Source organism: Sciurus carolinensis, chromosome 17 (genome assembly GCF_902686445.1).
Source record: "Sciurus carolinensis chromosome 17, mSciCar1.2, whole genome shotgun sequence".
NCBI lineage: Eukaryota > Metazoa > Chordata > Mammalia > Rodentia > Sciuridae > Sciurus > Sciurus carolinensis.
In genome coordinates, this window is record NC_062229.1 from 32,606,414 (window position 1) to 32,628,051 (window position 21,638).

General features: G+C 40.2%; 1 protein-coding gene across 2 annotated transcripts in view; it reads right to left on the reverse strand.

The window, feature by feature from the left end:
* The window catches only part of Stac (SH3 and cysteine rich domain), a 147,174-nt gene that overhangs the window by 42,176 nt on the left and 83,360 nt on the right, over positions 1 to 21,638 (reverse strand). For both annotated transcript variants that reach the window (XM_047531460.1, XM_047531459.1), the window contains exons 3-6: positions 17,995 to 18,095; positions 16,420 to 16,501; positions 14,875 to 14,990; positions 7,775 to 7,853 (exon numbers count right to left, since the gene is read on the reverse strand). In XM_047531460.1, coding sequence (XP_047387416.1) covers positions 7,775 to 7,853; positions 14,875 to 14,990; positions 16,420 to 16,501; positions 17,995 to 18,095 — 378 coding nt within the window. The remainder of the gene's footprint in view (positions 1 to 7,774; positions 7,854 to 14,874; positions 14,991 to 16,419; positions 16,502 to 17,994; positions 18,096 to 21,638) is intronic.

The window sequence follows — 21,638 nt, forward strand, 5'->3', positions numbered from 1 at the left end:
AAGCCTTGATTTTTTTTTATTTATTTTTATGTGGTGTCAGGGATGGAACCCAGTGCCTCACCTGGGCTAGGCAAGTGCTCCACCACTAAGCCACAACCCCAGCCCCACATGGTAAGTTTTATTATTTAAAAAATCATTCAGGATTCATTGATTTTTGTTTGCAATTTAATAATTTCCTCTCTTTATTCTGCCTGCCTTGGGTTTATTCTATTTCATTTTCTAACTTCTTAAGTACTATTCTTGAGACTTTATTTTTTAGTAAAATTATTTTAAAGTAAAGTACTTTAGTCACAACTTTAATGCTATCCCACAGATTATGATGTATAGTGTTTGGGTTATTCCTTAATTTTAAATACATTCTAGTTTTCCTCATGAATTCCTTTGGACACATGAACTTCTAAAAAGTGTGTTTTAACTTACCAATATGACTGGTTTTCCTGGTTATCTCTTTGAGTATCGATTTAATCTTGTTTGTCTTGTAGATAAAAAGATGTGCTCTATATAATATTAATGACTTGAAATTTGTGAGACTTGTTTTGTGGCCTAGCAGGTGATGTGTTTTTATTACTGTCCCCTGTGTTCTTAAAAAGGACGTGACTCCTGCACTCATTAGATGGAGTGTCCTTTTGAAGTTCCTTAGATGAGGCTTATCACGTGTGTCATCAAATCTCTCTATCCATTCAGAATCTTTTTGTCTATCTGGCTTGCCAATGAGTGAGACATTAAAATTCCTGCTAATAAGAATGTAATTGGATGGAGTTAGAGAATATCATGCTAAGTGAAATAAGCCAAACCCAAAAAACCAAAGGCTGAATGTTTCCTCTGATATGTAGATGCTAATTCACAATAGGGGGGGGGGCACATAGGGGAGAACAGAGTTACTTTATATTAGGTAGAGGGGAGTGAAGGGAGGGGAAGGGTATGGGGGAAGGAATGATAGTGGAGTGAAACAGACATCATTACCTCATGTACATGTATGACTGCATGACCAATGTGATCCTGCAATATGTACAATCAGAAAAATGAAAAATTACACTCCATTTATGTATGATCTATCAAAATGTATAAATGCATTCTATTGTCATGTATAACTGATTAGAATAAAAATTAATTATAAAAAAAGAATGTTAATTTTCCTAATAATTCTCCTTGAATTTCTATCATTTTGAGGCTATGTATTTAGTATATGCAAGTTGAGAATTTTATATTCTGATGAAATGAACATGACCATGAAATGATGCTTTTTATCTCTAGGAACTGTTTTTTGGTCTTGAAGTCCATTTCCCCCCACATATTAAATAGTTCCATAAGTTTTTTGTTTGTTCAATATATGGCTGTGGTTAACATTGCTTCCCTGGTTTCTGTACATGAAAAGTAATTTATTTTGCTTGTATTTTTTTTTTATTCCCATGGTAACTTTAAAAAAAGTATTTTACTTTCCAACTTTCCATGTTCTTAAGTTTTAGATGTTTATACCGGTCACTTAAAAATTTGGTCTGAAAAACTTGGTCTTCTATTGGTTTGCAGTGCATTTTGATCACTGGTAAATTTGAATTCCTTCCTAAATATTTTATTTTGCATCTTGTATATGTGCCAAATTTTCTACACTTTTTCTTCTACATCCCTCCTCTCCCACTTCCCACCTTCTTTTCTTTTGAATCCATTGGCTTTTTTTCTCCTCATCATTCAATTTTGTTTTCTTTCTATTTTAATATACTTTTTACTATTTTAGTGATAGTCTTGGAACTTTTATGATGTGTATTTGAACAAAATCTAGAGTGAAACAGTAGTTTAATTTCCTCCTAAATAAGAAGAGAATCTTTGAATATACATTGTCCATTTAAATATGAGTATTTTTAAAAATGTTTAGCAACTTTTAAAAAATACTTTTTAAATGTAGCTACTTTTTGCCTAGAATTAACCACAGGTTTACCATTTTATTTGCTCTTCATTTCTTCTTGCTTCTAAGTGTTTCTATTGAGTTACTTTATTTGTGATTCTAGGTTAAGAGTTACTTTTCTTTCAACATATTGAGGGGATTGTCCTACTGTTATTTAGCACCTAGTATGTATGGTTTGTAAGAGGAACCTGTCAGTATAACTTTCATTCCTTTGTTTGTAATACATCTTTCAGCCTGTATGTAATATTGTCTTTTGTCTGTATGTATTGTTGTCTCTTGTCTTTGAAATTCTAGTTTCACTAAGATGCAGTTAGGCATAGATTTCTGATTCATGGAAAGATGTCTTTAATAATTCTGGAAAGTTCCCAGCCAGTATCTTCTTGAATACTTTCTTACTTCCATTCTTTTTTTATGTCCTTTTAATATGGCATTTAGATGCATGTTGAACTTTCTCACTCATCTTCCACATCTCTTTTATTCTCATAAACTCCATTGCTTTGTTTCCCTGGATATAATCTAATTTCTCTGCCTCTGTATTTCAGGGCGTTAATTCTCTCTTTAGCTATGTCTAATATGCTATTAAATTCATCAATCACATTTCTACTTTAAAACCTTCTAGAGGGTCTACTTAGTTTCTATTCAAATTTTCTTATTAAGTTTGATAGTGTAGTGTTCCTTTATTACATTTTTAGCCCATTTTAAAAGCTACATAGTTATGTTTCTTTATTTGATAATTCCAACATATACAATCTCTTGACAGTCTGATCATAAAATCGGTTTTTCCTGATAATTCTCACTTATGGTGGATCATTTTATCATGTTTGGTGATTTTTTTTTATTGTTAGTTCATTTTCTTTGAAAGTTTACTGTGGGAAGTTTTTTTTTTTAATTTTTATTTTTTGGTTCATTGTACACAAATGGGGTATAACTTTTCATTTCTCTGTACACAATATAGAGTCGCATCATTTGTGTAATCACACATGTACATAGGGTAATGATTTTTGTCTCATTCCATTATCTTTCCTTCCCCCTGTGGGAAGTTTTTGATGTCTGGGTTTAAATTTTTTTTTCCTCCAGAGAGAGCTTACATTTGCCTCTGCTAAATACATGGAAAAATGACTACATTTGGCACTTTTAAGTAAATTAAAAAAGAATTTCATATTGTTTTACTTTGCATATGTAGGAAGTATAGATTCAGACCCTAAAACCCAAGTAGGAAGACTTGTTCTTTGCTTCCTTCCTTCCTTCTTCTCTCTCTCACTTCTTTTTTCCCTTTTTCCTTCCTTTCTCCCTCCCATCCTCCTTCCTCCGTTTTTAAGTCTCTCTCCTCTACTCCCTGCCCTTTTTTTCCTACTCCACCTGAGCTCAGACTGATGCACATATTCCTCTGGAAGGTATTCTCTTTCCCTAGTGACATGAAGGGTGCCTTTTGTAATGTCAGCATTTCCCCCAAGGACTTCTCTTCCATCCTGTTACCCTGCACACTACCCAGGTTTCTTCCTCATTGTTCCTATAGGGGTCCATTATTATCCACACTGAAGGCTCAGGTGTGTGCAGAGTAAACATTGGCCTTCGCCTGCTTCTGTCTCTGAGTTCATCTGGATTCATGTTTTCTCATCACTTCTAGACTCTAAGGAATTCTTATTTTGCTGTCAGCTCTGCCAGTGCATTAACAAGAATTTTCTTTAAAAAATTTTTTTCCTAGGAGTGCTAAACTGGGAAAAATTATCTGAGTATCCAACCCTCCATATTGCTGAAATATTGCTCCATCTATGCTTTTAAGGAGATCATTACCTGGTCTGGATACTAAGTGTGTGTTGCAAAAATATACCATAAATATTTACAACTGCAATTTAGGAATTGTGCACTGGAGAAGGATAAGAACCAGGGGCATCTGTCAACTGAGCAGTTAAAATATCATTTTAGGGGAGAAGGGCAACAACTTTAAATTTGAAATATAGATCCTGTGAATGCTAAAAACAAGAATAAATTTCCGCATCTGAGCTTGCCTTTTTTCTTTCTGGGCAAAACTTCTTTGCTTAAGTCAAAGTGAGGTAATATTGGGTTTTGTAATATCCTCAAATGGATGTGATTAACCCAGTTCTTTTTGAAGAAAATTTCTAGGAATTTGTATTGCTTATATCCTGCTCTCTCTGTTTCTCTTCCAGGAAAACTATGATCACATACAGTCATACTGAAATGCAATTATTTTAAGGCAGCTAGTAACATTATTATTTGGCATTTCCAGCTGAGACCTGCAGCCCAGATATTTCTTTTTTTGCTTATTACTTTATTCTGAGTGAAGTTTCTAATGGTTAAGCCAAAGGTGAAGACCAACAAATTTTCCACTCTATATCTATGATGCATGCAGGAATCGTGTTAAAAACAATCACTGGAAACACTCAGTCCTTCCCAAGATAATTTTTTAAGAGAGGAAAATAGAGAGTGCACTCTTAGATGTAAGGAAGTTAGGATGAATTACATCTGTTTCTAAGGTGGCTTCAGAGATCTGGAAAAAATAACACCTGGGTGAAGTGTTTTTTTCTTTTTTTTTCTTTTTTTTTTTTAGGACATAAATGAAATATGTGATGCAGAACCATTTGCCACTGGCATCCCAGATGCCATTTCTGGAAAGCCAGTCCCTCTTGCCATGACTTATGGGGCCCTGGGGAAACTGGACTACATGAGTGGGGGGTGTTCTCCAGTTGTTTCTCAGACTGCATTGATAGGGGATTAAAATCAGTCAAAGGAAAATATTTTGAAGCATAATTAATTCCCCTAGCTTCCAAGGGCACATTGTAAAGAAAGCTATTGCTGATCAAAGGAATTGTTAATAGGTCTCCAAAGCTTTTAAAAAGTTTGTAGCTTGCTAAATTCTTTCAACTGATCTCTTTGAATAAGGCTATGAAATTGCCCCTTCACATAGAAGAGATGGAAAACAATCAACTTTGTGTTTTTGAGTGTTACTCTGAAGCTTAGTTTTCTTGTTTGTATGTTATGTGGTGTGTGTGTATGTGTGTGTGTGTGTGTGTGTGTGTGTGTGTGTGTGTGAGTGATACTGGAGGGGAGGGAGTCAGATTAAAAGAACTCTAATCCTATTTCTCAAACTTTAGTGACTGTATGAACCACAGATCCATATGCAAATTCTGATTCAGCAGATCTGGATGACCTGTAGATCTGCATTTCTAACAGGCTTCTAAGTGGTACCCTGTTTGCTGACCCAGGAGCCATGCTTTCTCTATGCTGCATCTCTGACCCGTGATGAACTCATGATGACTTTGTCAATAGCAACTATGCTTCATATTGTTGATTCCTAAGTGTAGCTCTTCATACCATAGAATCTTTTTAAGACCACCTTTAGAGAAAAATCCTCAGGGTAAGTACAGGACTTAACTACTAGGTGAATGGGTAAGCAGTGACATAGATAGAGCCAGACCTGGATAGCTGAGGCAGACTTAAATGATGGGCATTTGCTAGGTATAAGTCTGAGAAGCCACAGAGAGGATTTCCTGACAGACTGGATATGAGATGTGGGAGGAAATGGAAACCAGGGCTAATACCAAAGACTCTGGCCCAATGGACAGTTTGCTGGAGTTCGCATTTACTGAGCAGAGACAGTTGTGGGACATTTGGGTGGCTGGGAGAGAGCATCAAGAGTCAAGTTTGCGTGTTTTAGCTTTAAGATGCTATTCCACATCCAGAGGGCCACGTTCAGTAGGTTATCAGCATCCGGAGGCAGCAAAGATGAAATTTGGTATCTTCACTGTACAGATGGTATTTACATTTGTTAATTCATTCAAAGATCACAGTGACCCTATGGATTTGGTGTTACTATTATTTTCATGTCAGAGAAGGGGTGATTGAGGAGGAGAGAGGCTAGGTCACTACCTCAAGGTCACACAATCAGTAAGTAAAGTGCAATGGTCTGCCTCCAGAGCAAGGATGCACCAAGGACCTAATGTCCAGTTGGTAGGGAGGATGTCATCAGTGGTGTTGGTGTCTTCCCACCATCAGAGGAAATACGTAGGCACTTGGACTGAGTGGCTGGCCAGACTTGAAGCGTGAACATGCAAGTCTGGTTTATATAGCAGCCTCTGGTGAGTTAAGTTGCTCAGATACTGAATGCTGGGGTTTCTAACCAAATTATATTGCTGCAATGTCAGATGGACTCGGTCTAGGTGGATCCTTCGGTATTACTGCCTGCTGTGAGGTTCCCCTGGCAGCCAACACCCTCTAATGTGTCTCTCTAATGGCACCGCTAAGTGCTCAACCAATGTTTGCATCCTTCTAAAGTACTGTTTTCCCTGTGTGATGCTAAAGAATCCTTACCCTCGCAGTGAGCTTTAGCAGATGTGTGTGGGCTTGGCAAGGGGGGCCATGGTGAGTGCTGATGCTTATTTAGGAAGGCGAGTCACGGGGGTAGCTAGGCACATGGTGCTTTATGGGACCCACACAGACACAGTCCTAACTAGAGAAGAGACATAAATGAATTCCCAGAGTTAAGGCAGTGGAAGTGATATCTCATAAGATGCTGCTGCCAAAGCAGCAAGGCAGTATTGATTGCAAAACTTCTGCCTGCAGGAGGGTGACTAGTCAAGTGGAACATCTACCCAAGGCAGCACAGCTCCATGCTTGGCAGGCAGGGACTGGAGCCTGGAGGAGCTCACATTTGCCACAGGAATGCTCCCAGCTCAACACAGGCCAGGACCTGTGGCCTCGCTAGATTGTGAGCAACCTGAGGACAGGTTTTATGATTGCTATATTTTTGCTGGTGATTGTAAATGCTTCATAAACTTTTTTTTTTTTTTTTTGATAACTGAGTGAAGTTTAAATGATGGTGGATGTCAAAAATGACTTGGAGAGAATGTATCTGTAAGGGCTTCGTTGTGTGTCTTTAATCTGTTCAAGAGGTGGTTCTTTCTTGATATTAATGAACAATACTATGCATGTGGCATTTAGTTAATGTTTTAGAAATTACTGTATCAAAGGCTTAAGCTATTAGAGGATTATATAATATTAACTAAGACTGTTTGGATTATACCCATTTTTTTTGTTTTATTTGTCTCTGCTAGGGAGGGAACTGAGGGTGAGGACCAAGCTCCTCTTGCTGACACCATCCCCTCACCTGTTTCAGGTACTTTGGATGTAGCACAAAACTCTGTAGCATGGTTTTCTAATAGAATCTATGACAGGGAAGGAAATAACACATTCATAGAAAGGTCTGGAAGTGACTCCTGAGCCTCACTATGGCTAAGTCATAAGGTAGAACTCGAGGAGATGTAAGAATCAAGTGATTGCAATTGACCGGAAACTATGCTTAGTTTCCTTCCAGAATATTGAAATTCAATTTTCCAAATTGGATTCTAGAGTATTATGGCTTGGATGTGAAGTATCCCCCAAAAGTTCACATGTGAGACAATATAGGAAGGTTCAGAGGAGAAATGATTGGGTTGTAAGAGTCTCAGCTCAATCAGTGAATTAATCCTTGATGGGATTAATTGAAGTGGTAGGGTGTGACTGGAGGAGGTGGGAATTGGGACGTGGCTATGGGGTATATATTTGGTATCTGGAGAGTGGAGTCTCTGCTTCCTGATGATGCCAGCTGCTTCCCTCTGCCACGCTCTTCTGCCATGATGTTCTGCCTCACCTCGAGCCCCAAGGAGTGGAGCCAGCCTTCTATGGACTAAGACCTCTGAAACCGTGAGCCCTCAAATAAACCTTTCTTCCTCTACAATTGTGCTGGTCAGATCATTTAGATCACAGCAGCGAAACAGCTGCTAAAGCTAGCACAGAAAGGGAGGGGGTGGGAAATTGACTTTACCTGAACCCTGACTAATGCATTCACATTTGTGCTGGGACAATTCTCTCACTCACCGCTGTTGCTGCGTTTCCTTAGGTCATACCCATCTCCTGGCCCATCTGTTTCTTCAGGAACCTCCACGAGATCTGAAGTCTTGAAGGAAAGAGGAAACAGCATAGAATGAGCAACGCTCTATCAGTGGGCCAATTAAGCAATGGTTTTTATGTCAGTAAAAGAGCTGAGGTGGAATTTGCACAAAGCCTAGGAATCTAATTATTACTGTATTTTCCGATGGCTAACTTCAGAGAAGCTCTGTGTCCCTTCTTGGTCCTCATGTACCTCCCTCCAGGCTCAGGTTTGACTTGTTAGGAGCCCAGTGAATGCTGGATGAGTTTCATCCCAAGAAGAGACAAGAGAGAGAAATCAGAATTCCTGCCCGTATCCTGTCACTTAAAAATTTCAATGAAACTTTGTGTGGGTGAGCTTTAAATACTAATTATGGAGAACCAGACGCACTATGGAAGGATGACTACTTAGGTAAGAGTGAAGTGCTATTTACATTGCTGCAAAAATAAATTATTTTTGTAATATGTATATTCTGTCTTTTTTAAATAAGAGAAGGCATAGTCATTCTTCCATCTAGGTTTCAGAAATAATAACGACAGAAGTGGTGGCATTCCAAATAGTTGATATTAACCATGTGCTGTTTTTTAGTATTTTGCATGTATCATCTCATTTATTTTTTGTAATAATCCTATTAGAGAGCCATTATTCAGGTAGAAATCTGAAGCCCAGAAACAGTGATTCTCCTGGGAGGTGCCATGACTAATAAAAAGTGGAGGTGGGGTGGTGAGCCCCCACAGTGCCTCCAGAGTGTGACTCTGAAGCACTGTGCTCCATCCAGTGATTTGCTGGCTGCCTGGGCTGGTGAGAGCCTTTGGGGTCATCACATTGTGTGTGGTATGAAACTGGTCATGGCCATGGAAACTGGAACATGCGACTATTCAGGTGCTACTCCAACCTGGTGGTTACACCTTTACCAGCACACTGCTTATGGCCTCTTTCAAAGGGTCGGATGTCCCAGCTCCTGTCTACCTCTTCCAAGAGGATGAGAAAAGTCACATTCTAAAAAATAATTTGTTTACATGTTATTGGTGTGGAACAAGTTAAATTCACCTTCCTCTTCTCCTCCTCTCCTCATCAGCTCTAGAGCACTTTAGCACCATCCTCCAAGACAAATTTTTTTTTTTTTTTTTTTTTTTTTTTGGTGCCAGGGATTGAACCCAGGGGCTTTTAACCATTGAGCCACATCCCTAGCCCTTTTTATTTTATTTTGAGACAGGGTCTCGCTAAGTTGCTTAGGCCTCATTCAAGACAGATTTTTGTTAGAGTTTAGCTTGAAGATTTTTTTTTCCAGTTTACTTTCATAATACATCAGAAGGAAACAAAACAAAATACAAGGAAAAAAAAAAAAAAAAAAACAATAACCCAGTACAAGGTCCTCATCATTCATACCCTGTTCTTTTTGAAGTTCATGATTTCTGCACAAAAGTGCTTTGCAGGGAATTTTATTTATTTTAATTTAATCTTATGAAACTGAGATTATTCACAAACTAACCAGAATATTTTTTTAAGGTGTACTTCAAAAAAAAAAAAAACAAAAAAACAAAAAAACAAAACAAAGCCTCCCCCAAACCATCAAGCTTTTTATATTCTAGAACATTTGAAAACGTATTAAAGAAAACATAACAATTTGGAAACAGCCAGGCAGTGACTTCTCAACAATGTAGAACAAATGCCTCTATAGCCTTGGAAGAAAATAAACCTGTGGAACAGAGCTTCGCTATGTGGGAATGTGTTAGTTTTAGGACACAACAACATTAAAGAATGGCCAGGGGCTAAAGTTCATTATCACTGGATCCTGCAGGAAGGAAGCGAAATCATTTTAATGTGCCAATCAATTGTCTCTGTTTTCTTCTACTGAGGCAAGTTGGACTCTGGGAAAAGAGTGAAGTGACAGATACTTAACTACAATTTGACTTTTCTTTGTCTCCCTGTAGCTTTCAGAACAATGCCTTCAATAAGCAAAACTCCAGTAAATATTTACTGATGGAATCAGTCCCTGAATAACTGGACAGTGACGAATGACACCCTATTGGCAATCAGAAAGTGCTTTTTGCCCCTAAAATCAGTTTATAGGGTCCAAATGTTGCTAGGAACAATGCTATTTTAGAGATGAAAGTACACTGGGCATCCTTCAGTTGCTCCTCTGATGGTTTTGCTGCTCCTCAGGGTCAGCCAAAGATGGAGGCGGAAGTGTTCATTGCGAACTATGGAATGCGGAATGTGTCTGAGGATGTCTCCGTGTCCTAAGATCAGCAAAGCTCAGAACCGCAGGAGCCGTCAGCCACCTACTCCTTATATGCATAGTTCTAGGTCATCTCTGGGGAGTCTCCTCCTCACCCTTGTCTCTCTGGACTGGCTTTCCATTTACCTTTTCTCCAATGCTGGCCTCATATAAGGGTGGGAAATGCTTATGCTGGAGTGGAATGAGGATATATTGACTCTCACCAGAGATGGAAGAGAATGCAAGTCTGCTCAGAATGCATGTCAAAGTGGAGAGAAGTCTCTCTGCTCTGGTCAGTGTTATTTGTACTTTTCTTTTGGCTTGCTGGGTGGTAGCTACAAAAATTCTTGACTGGTAGAGGGACAATGGGTCCCTCACATGCACAATGGGGTGCAGGCTGCAAGCCAGCTCTGGGGGACTTTGGGGGAAGCCACTCATTGGCAGCACTGGTCCTTCTCACTCCCTTGAGAAAGGTGTAAGTGGTTGGGTTTGGCAGATAGCTATCATCCTTTGATCTCTTTTCCAAGCCTTAGATCCAGTCTTCTGGTTGCTGTAAGAGTGTGATTCCAAAGTTGTCCACACAGAGAGCAACTGCAAATATGACAAGGAAAGATGAAGGAGATGGCAGGGTTGATTTCCTTGGAAGCAAACTTAAGTACTTAATTCAGATTTACTGCCAGTTTTAGGTCCTTCCCAGAAGTTTAGAGAGTTTGGTGAGGGTGCTCGTTCACTTGTTCATGCACCACATATTTAGTGAGAACTTACAATGGACAGTCACTGCATAGATTAGTGGTTTCTCTAGATTGCTGATGAAACTCACATAGGCCCACACCTATCCCTCTGCATTGTTATAAAGTTCCCCAGTGAATTCCAATGCCCACCAAAGTTTGAGAATCACTGCTATAAGGCATTGGAAATAAAATACCAACAGAGCCCTTGTATTTAAGCAGCTTAGTCTTAGTGGAAGAGGTGACTGGAAAAGAGAGAGAACAATTAAACAAGAAAGTAAAAATTACTAAGTATTATATAAGTCAGAGATTAACAAACTGGCAGCTATGGGAGAACAGGGAAGAGGTGAACGGCCAAAGCAGGAAACTCAGGGGGATGTTATCTGCAGAGTTAGAGAACACGCGTGGGTGAGTAGGCAGAGCGTGGCTCTCCAGAGAACTGTTCCTGGAGCTTGGCTGTGAGAAACGAAGTGTTATGTGAACCTGGGAGGATCCTGAAGTCTGTCTTCAAGAGTCCCTTATGAATTCTTCCCAATTCTTCAACCATTTCTCAAGCACCACTATGTGCCAGAGACCCTGTCAGGCCCTGGTGTAATGAAGTAAATAAGGAAGAAGGCCCTGATGTATAGCTACTCAGTATCTAGTTAAGGAAATTGATACAAAAAAAGATAATTACAGTGCAATCAATATGTCCAATAAGAAGGGAGCTCTTGAAGGCTTGTGGAAGGAATGACTTTTCATGCTTGCAGGGTCTGAAGACTTATTTGATAGAAATCAAGTTATATCTTAAAGAATTGCAACTGTGGGGAGCAACACATTCTAAGATGTGATGTCAAGAGCAAAGTGGATTTTTAGGGTATTGATAAGCCCAGTAGCATGGGAACTTGCATGTGAGAAGTTAAGTGTGATGTGGACCCCAGAGGATCCTGGGGCCATCAAGAATCTCTTACTGATTCTTTCTCATTCTTTGACCATTTTTCAAGTGCTTATGTATATCAGCCATGCTGAAGAGTCTGGGCTTTGTCCTTCTAGCAGAAGTGACTCAATAGAATGTTTTAATTAGAAAAACTGCACACGTTTTTAAGGGTTGATAAAACTTGAGATGCTGCTAAAAGTAGACTCAAAATGAATAAAGTAGCATACATATTTCTTGATAATAATCTGGGTGAGAGATAAGTTTCAAATCCTGAGAACTGGTGACAGAGAAGAAGGGCACTTAGAATACATATTTCTGAGTTCTGCTTTATGGGATCTAATCACCAACGGAGCATGAGTGTAGCCTAGATGGGCTCATGTTGCAGTATATGTAGGAATGGCATGGTGCTTGGGCAAGAAGTTAGGACTGGAAATAGCTAAGCTTAAGGATGATGGTTGGAAAAGAGAAATGTGAAGATCAACCAGGAAGAGCAGGTAGAATAAGAAGACCAAGTGAAAGCAGAACCCTGGGAAAAGTCCAAATTAAAGAGCAAGTGGAAGATGAGTCAGAGAAGAAGAGCTGAGCAGAAGAACACAGCAGAACCTTGGGGAAATCATGGGTTTCCAACAGAGCTCGGGCATGGGCCCTGTCAAAGAGGGGCTTTGGAAAATGCTCTCTTCAAATTCTTGTGAATTACGCCCTTGTTTAAATTCATAACTCAGGTTTAAAGGAAATTCAGCTAAGACTTACATGTTCAGTGAACATAAAGCAGCAACAACTTCCATTTATTCAGTGCAAATTATTCCAAGCTCTATGCTAGATACATTATGTATATTATTATATAATAGCAAATACTTTATGGTGTTATTATTATTATTGTTACTATTATTCTATTATTATTATCTCACCCATGTAACCATAACAAATTTATATATAGCCATGCATCACTTAATGACAGGGATATGTTCCGAAAAATTCATTCAGTCATTGTACGAAGATTATTGAGTGTACTTTCACAAAGCTAGGTGGTATAGCCCATATGCCTAGGCAATATAGTGTAGCTTATTGCTTCTAGGTTATAAACCTGACCAGGATGTCACTGTACTAAATACTTTAGTCAATTTTAATACAATGATAAGTATTTGTTTATCTAAACAGAGAAAATGCACAGTAAAAATACTAGGCAATAAGAATATCTTTTTAGCTTTGCTATAATCTTATGAGACCACCATCATATATGTTGTCTGTCATTGATTAAAATGCTCTTATATGATGCATGTATATAAATTCTATCCCTATACATATAATATTTTTCCCCAAAATCACATTTAGCACCATTTTTATTATTCTTTCAATACATGAATTAAAATTATCTTCTGAACTACCAAATGACAATGATCTCCTCTTATGAAGATCATAAGGATTCAGGTATCTTAAACTGTCACAAATTGTATCCTCACTGCTTTGAGGCAGTGTCTACTGAAACTAAACATTTCCAACTTGCCATAAAATCCTTCAGCTTTCATGTGACATGGTTATTGTTAACATAGGACACATATATATCCTATGTTCTTATTCTTAATAAAATGGCATAAGGCATATAAAGGTATATTTTATGTTAAATATACCTTAAACTTCAAAGAGAACTTTAACTTTCTGCTCTGTTGGTTTGTTTTTCAAAATAAGTTGCGAATTCTAAGGGTGTGGAGCTATGTCCTCCTCTTCTTTTGTGTCCCTGACAGTGCTAGTAAACTCAGGCTTTTCATTTGTGTGTGTTGAATAGGAGAAAAAAAACAAACAAACCCTAATTAGCATAAATTTTAGGCATGAGCCAGGAAAAAAAAATTAACAATTATTTTATAATAATTTGAGTGAGAGAAATCAGTGGAGTTCCTGAAGAACAGAGCTTTCAGTGAGTTTAAAGATGGCTTCTAGAATGACATGTGGCATCAGAGGACCCATAAACCCACCTACCTGCAGGCCTGATCTACATTCCCGCCCTGCCTGGAGTCTCAGGCTATCTTACGAATAGACCTGCAGCCAGTGAGGGAGCTGCCTTAACTCAGCCCCAGGGAACGCCCCCAGTGGTGTGCTCTGCTTCTTCCTCTCCTCCTCTAGGCACCTGATGATGACCCGGTCAGGCAGACCATTTGGAGGCTCATCTGTGTCTTGCCCTAATGTCCCTATCCTGCAGGGGCTGCGACAATGAGACTGGTAACCTCATGCAGGCCCTCCTGAATGGCTGTGTGCACTGGAAGGTCCTTGCCTCTTTTTAGGGGGGATGGTGGCTTTCTGCAAGGGCTGCAGAGTTGTGTGGCATCTTAGACCATTTATAGAAGTTATCAATGGGACAACCAGAAACAGGGTGGGCACAGAAAAACATTGAACAGTCGGTTTAGATCAGATAAAACAGAAGAGGTCTTTAGGAGGGTGAGTGTCCCTTGGAGTCAGGTTCCACTGACTCACAGGTTGAGTACTTCTGGGAGGACTATTTTTCTGTGAAATCGAGGGACATGCCCTGTCTTAGAAGGGAGTGGGGAAATGTGAGAAAAAGCTATCTTATGAAGCTGGAAGGAGAACCGCAAATAGACCTTTTCTGTTTGAGTCAAATATTTCTTTTCGTTTTCTTTCCTTTTTTATTTTTTTATTTTATTTTATTTATTTATTTTTTTGGTACTAGGGATTGAACCTAGGGGTGCTTTACCACTGAGGTCCATCCCCAGCAGTACCAGCCCACTTTTTATTTTGAGACAGGATCTTACTAAGTTGCTTAGGGCCTCATTAAGCTGCTGAGGTTAGCCTTGACCTTGGGATCCTCCTGCCTTAGCCTCTCTAATTTATAGGTGTATACTATCACATTAGGTTCAGCCAAATATTTCTTAAGTGTTGACTGAAAGACCTTCTAATATTGGTGAGAGGATAAAAAATAGCAAGTGAATGGGAAAAGTCATGAGACCAAGAGAATGTTCTTTGAGCAGAAAAGTAAAATGTGCTCTGGGTGTTGACAAGAGAACGTTAGCCCTTAGTGACCCAGAGCACTTTGGGTTACCCTTTGGAGGTGGCCTGACTCCCAGAAGATCCACTCTCATGGCTCATTCAGATGAAATCCCTCACACTGCCGTGCCTGAGGCTGGCCCTGCCCGAGACACCATGGGTGAACTGAGGGGGAAAGAGGACAATTACAGAGGTCCTGTGCGGTGAATCAGAGCCACTGCCAGAACTGCCCTTCTTCGTTCTCTGGGCCAGGGAAGTGCCAAAGCGAAGGGTCTCGTAGACAGGGTCCACCTTATTGCCACAGGCTGCAACAGAAGAGAAAGCTCATCTGAGAAAGCTCACCTGAGAGCACCCACCCTGCCAATCACACACCACTTCTCCAAGAAGTAGGTTCTTTGCAGCAGACCTGCCAGTCCCTGGGAAGATCAAGCTTCCCTCAGAGATGTGACGGCCACACCACCATGTACACATTCCCCGTGGCACCCAGAACTTCCAGCTAGGACTCTTCTGCAACTTTCCCTGAGTGTTTGGTTTTCCTCTTTCATGATCTATCATCCCCAGACCTCCAGAGACCAGTTTCATTCCCTGTAGTGGGAAGCTCTGCTCGCTGGGTACAAATTCTTGAGACACAGTGTTTGCGGTAGGAGGCAAGTGTTTTCAAAGGGATTTGAAATTACCAGGCTTCATGAATTTCTAATTAAAAGGTTTCCAGTTTATAACTTCCTACTATAAAACCTGTTCTGCCAAAAAGGGTGAAAATAGGCATCAAGAGTTTTAGAGACAGAAAAAAAAAGAAGAAAACTGAAAGATTATAAAAGAAGAAATGTAAGCCAGAGTATCTATAAATATAGGGCATTATTTCGTCCTTATTAAAGAATAATTGATATTCCCTGAGTTCCTATTTTATACTTATTGGTCTATAATATACTCACTACATACCTATTCCTATCTACCTACCTATCCATCTATCTACCTATCTCACAACATCTATGAAAACAGTGACTGCCTGTCTAACTTTGAAGAATCTGACAGTTCCAGTTATTTGTGCAGAGAACAGTGGGCCACCAGCTCAGCACAGGTCTTTGGGAAGCTGTGTCCCATGCTCTTGTCACTCTTCCATGCTGCTGATGAAAGCATATCAGTGGCCTTTGGGACTTGGGTGTTTTCCAAACTTCATCAGGGAGTGGATGAAAATTTTCTGGAGAATTTGGTCTACCACCTGTTTCCCCTCCAGCAAAAGAATTACAACCCAAGCATCCACCAAACAAAGACAGCCACTGTTATTTTTTTTTTTAATTTTAATTTGTTCTTTCTAGATATGCATGACAATGGAGTGTATTTTAACCCATTATACTTACATAGACCAAGTATAACTCGTTCTGGTTAGGATCCCATTATTGTGATTGTGTACGATGTGGAGTTACATTGGTCGCCTATTCACATATAAGGATGGGAAAGGTGTCCAATTCATTCTATTCTTTTCTATACCCATCTCCTCTCCCTTCCTTCATTCCCCTTTGTCTAGTCCAATGAACTGCTAATCTTCCCTTCTCTTGTTGTGGGTTCATATCCACATGTCAGAGAGAACATTCTGCCTTTGATTTTTTGGGGGGACTGGTTTATTTCACTTAACATGATATTCTCCATTTCCATCCATTTGCAGCCTTGGAGGACAGCAGCAATTACTGACTTTGCTGCTCAAAACCCAACTCAACTGGTCAATGTCCAACTCACCAATGGGCATAACTTCTTTAATGCATCCAAACTGTTCATGTATGAGCAAGGGGGAGCTGTAGTAACGCCGAAACCCCTTTGGCTGGAGAGAGAATAAGAAAAAGGAGGGTCTTAATGTCATCAAAGAGATGGAGAAAATCACCTGCATTCCCCAAAGTAAAACAAGTTGGTTCTTCCCTTTCAGATGCTGACCTATCCTATTAATTCTTCACCACTAAAAAGGGGAGTGGGGAGGAGGAAAGATAGATGGCAATAAGCAAGTTATGCTTTATTCAGACAGCAAGTTCCTGCCCTAGACTTCGTGTCCTTCTTCTTCTCTGCCTGCTGAGCACTGCAGCTTCTGCTGTGTGCAGTGTCCTCATTATCTCCCAGGACAAAGGGATTGCCTTGCATTCTTTTACCACAGTTTATTATTGTGCTTTATTAAATTCATAAAATCCTGGGCACGAGAAGGTAGACCCAAAGACCTAAAGGCATATCTGAAGAGTTTTCCTCAGAATTATTTCCTTTTCTTTCTGCATTCTGTTCTGTTTTTCTGATCTCTCATCCATGATCTTTGCCTTGGTTTGTAGGAACCACCATTGGAGAAGGAGGAGGGGAACAGGTGAAAATGGAAGGGATTTGAGAAAAGAGGACACTGTCAGTCAGAGTGAATGGATACACTTTGTAAGAACCTGGACTTAGAATTCCCATTGTTAAAAGGGAACTTGGTGGCCTGGTTTCTACTAAATCTCAAGATCCTCTCCAATGTTCCTGGCAAGAGGTGTTCTCCTTTGTCTGAATACTGTCGATGGCAGGAAGGTGACAGGAACATTCCTTAGCCCTGAAGGCAGGTCTTTGGTGACATTATATCTGAGTGTGAAGCCTACTGATCCTAAGTCTTTTCCATAGAGCCAGAAAAGATGATGGCACTACTCTTCTATGTGATGGTCTTACATTTTTTGAAGACAGTTGTTATGTTCCACTGATTTATCTTCTATAGTAGACACCATGGGTACAATTCTTTGGCCATCCTAGTTTCAAATACCCTCAGACATGCTCTGGGTTGCTTTTTATCAGTGTGGAGCACCAGGACTGAAGCCCACACTCCTGGGATGGTATGATCAGCCCAGAATGCCAAGATCATCAGATATTTCTTCATTTGGCCAATATGGCAGTTAAAGAGTTATTACTCTGTTTCCCTTTTGTGGAGAACTGGCTTTAGTTCTCTTTTGACATGGAATCAACAGTCAATTAGGCACTAGGGTAACAACAAATGGCAATTAGTTGCTTGAGACAGAGGGGGTACCTGGGGTGCATGACTTCTACTTTGAAAACCTGGACAGTCCCAGGATAAAGGATTTGCAGGGCTAACACTGAGAAAGCCCCAACCTGGGAAAAGCTAGTCACTCTATTAAAGACCCTGACTCCTTTCAAATGTGCAGCATTTGTCTAGAGGGTTGACACAGCTCCACCTCTTCTTTATGCTAATTAGGGAGCCACGTGGGCAGGGAGGTGATTCTGGGTGACTTCAGGGCTGTGGAGTTGGAGTTGGGGCAGGGAGTTCTGGGGCTCCCTGCTGGCATGAGCCCTTACCAGCTTGCCCATGCACCGCTGGGGCGCTAGGCCATCTGTGCACCTGTGGTGGATGCTCATCTTACAGGCTTTGCAGCGCAGTCCGTGCTTAGCGTTTGTTCCTGTCAGGCACAGGGCAAACTTTGGTTAGGATGCAACCTACCCTTTCTTACCTACCAGTCTAAATCACTGAGAAAGATGTTATTCCTAAAACCAGGATGTTCTTTCTTATGACTTTTTCATGTAACTTCCAAAATGAAAAAAAGACCGTCTCCCACGTGTTCTACCTAAGGTATCTGCTCTGGTGTCCCTCCACTTCTTTTTTCTCTTAATCCAAATGAGCAAAATCCACTTTCTGTACTCTTCAGGTAGGTCACCCGTTTTTACTTTCCTGTGTCTTACTGAGTAGGACAGGTCCTGACATTTTACCCATTCTTGCTTACCTTCCTATCACAAGGTCTGAGGTTTTGGAAAAACTCAGGAAAAGGACTGATACAGGGGAAATGGCATACTCTGTGTGAAAGGGGTGTTGACGGTCTCCTGCAGTAGGGGACAGAGGACTCAATCAGATACCAACCCCTGCCTGGGAAGAGAAGAAGAGGAGGTGGGTGGCAACAAAATCACTGCTGCAGTGAGCTACTTAACTTCCTGGAACAGGGTGGCATTATGGGGCCAGGAGAAGGAAGGCTGAGGAGAAGAGGAGAGGCAGAAGCCATCCTGGCAATTTTAGTGCTGTACCAAGGCCCCAGGCTGAGGCAATGAGAGGCACTGGAAGGCCAGACAAAGGTGTGGAGTACAGGAGCCGTAGGAAGATGGCAGTAGTGCTGGGTACCTGCAGTCACGGTTCAGAATGTGGCTGGATGAGACCAGGAGGTGTTAAAACGGAATGTGTTCTGCTTCCACATATTCCAGGACAAGAATATGCAGAACAAGAGGTGCCATCCGCTCTGACATACCAAAGTGAGGTGGCAGGCCCTTGTGCAGGCCTCAAAATGAGGTGCCAAAATAGATTCTACTACTCTTAAATGATCAAGCACCTCAAGTATATTAGAAAAGAGGACGGAAGGTGGGACAGTGGAGAGAGGCTCTCTCTGTGGAGCTACTGAGGCACTACTAATCTCATCCCTCCTCCTCTACCAGAAAGAGAAGAGAGGCGCTGCCTTGTGGTTTCCAAAAGAGGTCTTCAAGGAGACCATTTTAAAAACTTGGCCTGTGTCCTTTGGAGTTGGTGTGACATGAGGCCATGGCCATACCCAGGCCTGGGGAAGTCTTAAGGTAAGAGACATGGGTGACAAGATATCCTTTTAGGCAAGACTGGCACTCTGAACGCTTGCGTGAGGTAAAATGGTATGATAAGACAGATGTGGATTATGCAGATGGTGGCCAAGAAGACAACCTGGAGTGGCAGTGGGTCTCTAAAAATGTAGGCTCTAGGGTGGAGATAGCAGAATGAATATGATCACAGAATGAGAGACCTGGGTCCAGAGGCACCCAAGTAGGGCAACTGACCACAGGTCCACAATGAGGATATCCCAAGATCACTTTAAAACCCACCACCTTCTCCACCAATGTGCTCTCGTCCCCTTGCTCTGTTGTTTTACCTTTTAAATACAGTGGTCAAAGTAGTCTTTTTATAATCTAATCACTTCTTTCTTTTGCTGAGACATCTTTGAGCAGGTTCTTCCTGTCTTTCTGATGTCATACAAAATGTTGACCATGGAGGCCAAGCATGATTGGGTGGGCACCCACCTTTGACTTTGTCTCAGGCCAACCCCTCTCGTTCACTAGGTTTTAGCCACATGGCCTACTTTTAGTTCCTTGAAGGCATAAGTTCTTTAATTCCTCAGGGCCTTTACACCTAGGCCTTCTATGTTTGGAATGCTGTTTCTACTACTACTCTTAGGGCTAAGCGATGCCTTATATTTGCATCTCTTGTCTTTCTTCAGTCAGGATTCCTGAAAAACATTTTTAGTCTCTCCAGTCTAAATTGGATTTTTCCTATTATCCTTCCTCCCAGGATGCTGTGGTTATCTTTTATAACATTCATCACTATTGCTATTTATTTGAGAATTTGTCTCTGTCTTCCTCTGGACTGTAAACTCAGGCTAAGAACTGTGCCTGTTCATTTGCCATTGAGCATGATGCCCAATAAACATGCATTAAGTAAATTAATGAAAACATTCTTTCATCGTCACTTACGCAGCGAAGCAATGATCTGAGGTAGTTATTGAAACTGATTCATCAACAACATAGAAAAAATATTCAAGAGCTAAAGCTCCATCTGCATTTCTAAATACAGATATAATTCTAAGGACCAGAAGCCTGGAGGTATGTTTGAATGATTTGCCACAGGTCGGATTAGGTCTTCTCTATTTTCACTCTTGTGCCGCTTGACCCTAATATTTCCTCCCAATCTTTTAGGTTGTTTAACCTACATGGAGATGAAGTTGGGATTAGTTCAATGATTTAAAAAAAAAGGGGAGTGCAAAGACCTGAAATTCATCTGGGAAACGTCAATGGGCAAATCTTTGAACTAGAAACCCTTTTGTGGTGTTACCTGAATTCTCCCTTTAGGAAGGCACTGTTTAATACAAAGTGTGTCTGCTGATTGAAAGTTGAGGTGACATACACACACACCATAAATTACTGGGTAGGTATACTTGTTCATAAATAGTGGTTGGAAAATCCCTTTTCTTTTTGAGACTAATCACTTAGCTGAAAGACTGCCACACTTTCATAAGACTAGACGTGAAAAGTAATGACTTATTTTTTATTTTCAAATTAGAGAATGCTATTTGTGCTCTATGTGGAAAGGTAAGTAGAAACTTCAAAGATGAAAGTTGTTTCATTGTGTGCTGGACTCTGGAAGAGTATCATTATATATTAAGGTAAATTTTCCTTTAAAGTCAACCGCAATGATTTCAGTTTTCAATGTTGTCACACACTCCACTGTTGTGTGTGAGTCAGACCACCAGCAATTATTTTGTTTTAGGTGTTTCAATTTCCACTGTGGAATAACAAAAGTGATTGAAGAGGAGAGCTCATGTTCTGAAGTTCAGAGAATAGTTCAAAGGAATGATTCACATCACAGCAGTGACATTAGTTTACTCTAGCAAGACACAGAGAAGCCATGGTCTGACTTATTTTGTTACTTGTGACTTTCATCACAAGTACATTGTATTATGTGTGCCTTAGGCCTGAGTAGAGAAAAAAAAAAAAATGGGAACAGTCTACCTACCTCAGGCTGCTAATAGAATACTCTCATACTACAGATGCTCCTTCACTTATGATGGGGTTATATCCTAATAAACTCATTATAAGTTGAAAATATTAAGTAAAAAGTGCATGTTGGGCGCTTGACCTACCAGAAAACATAGTTCAGTAGCACAGTACACTGAAGAGTATTGGTTGTGACCATGTGGCAGACGGGGAGCTATGCCTTACTACTGCTGCCAGAATCACAAGAGTAATACCTAGTCTTTTATTAACCAGGGAAAAGATCAGATTTTGAACTACGGTTTCTATTGAATACATGAGGCTTTCACATCACAAAATTAAGAACTCATAAGTTGAGCTATTTGAAGTCAGGGACTGTATATATATATATATATATATATATATATATATATATATGTATATATGTTACAAATAGAGTAGGTTTTAAT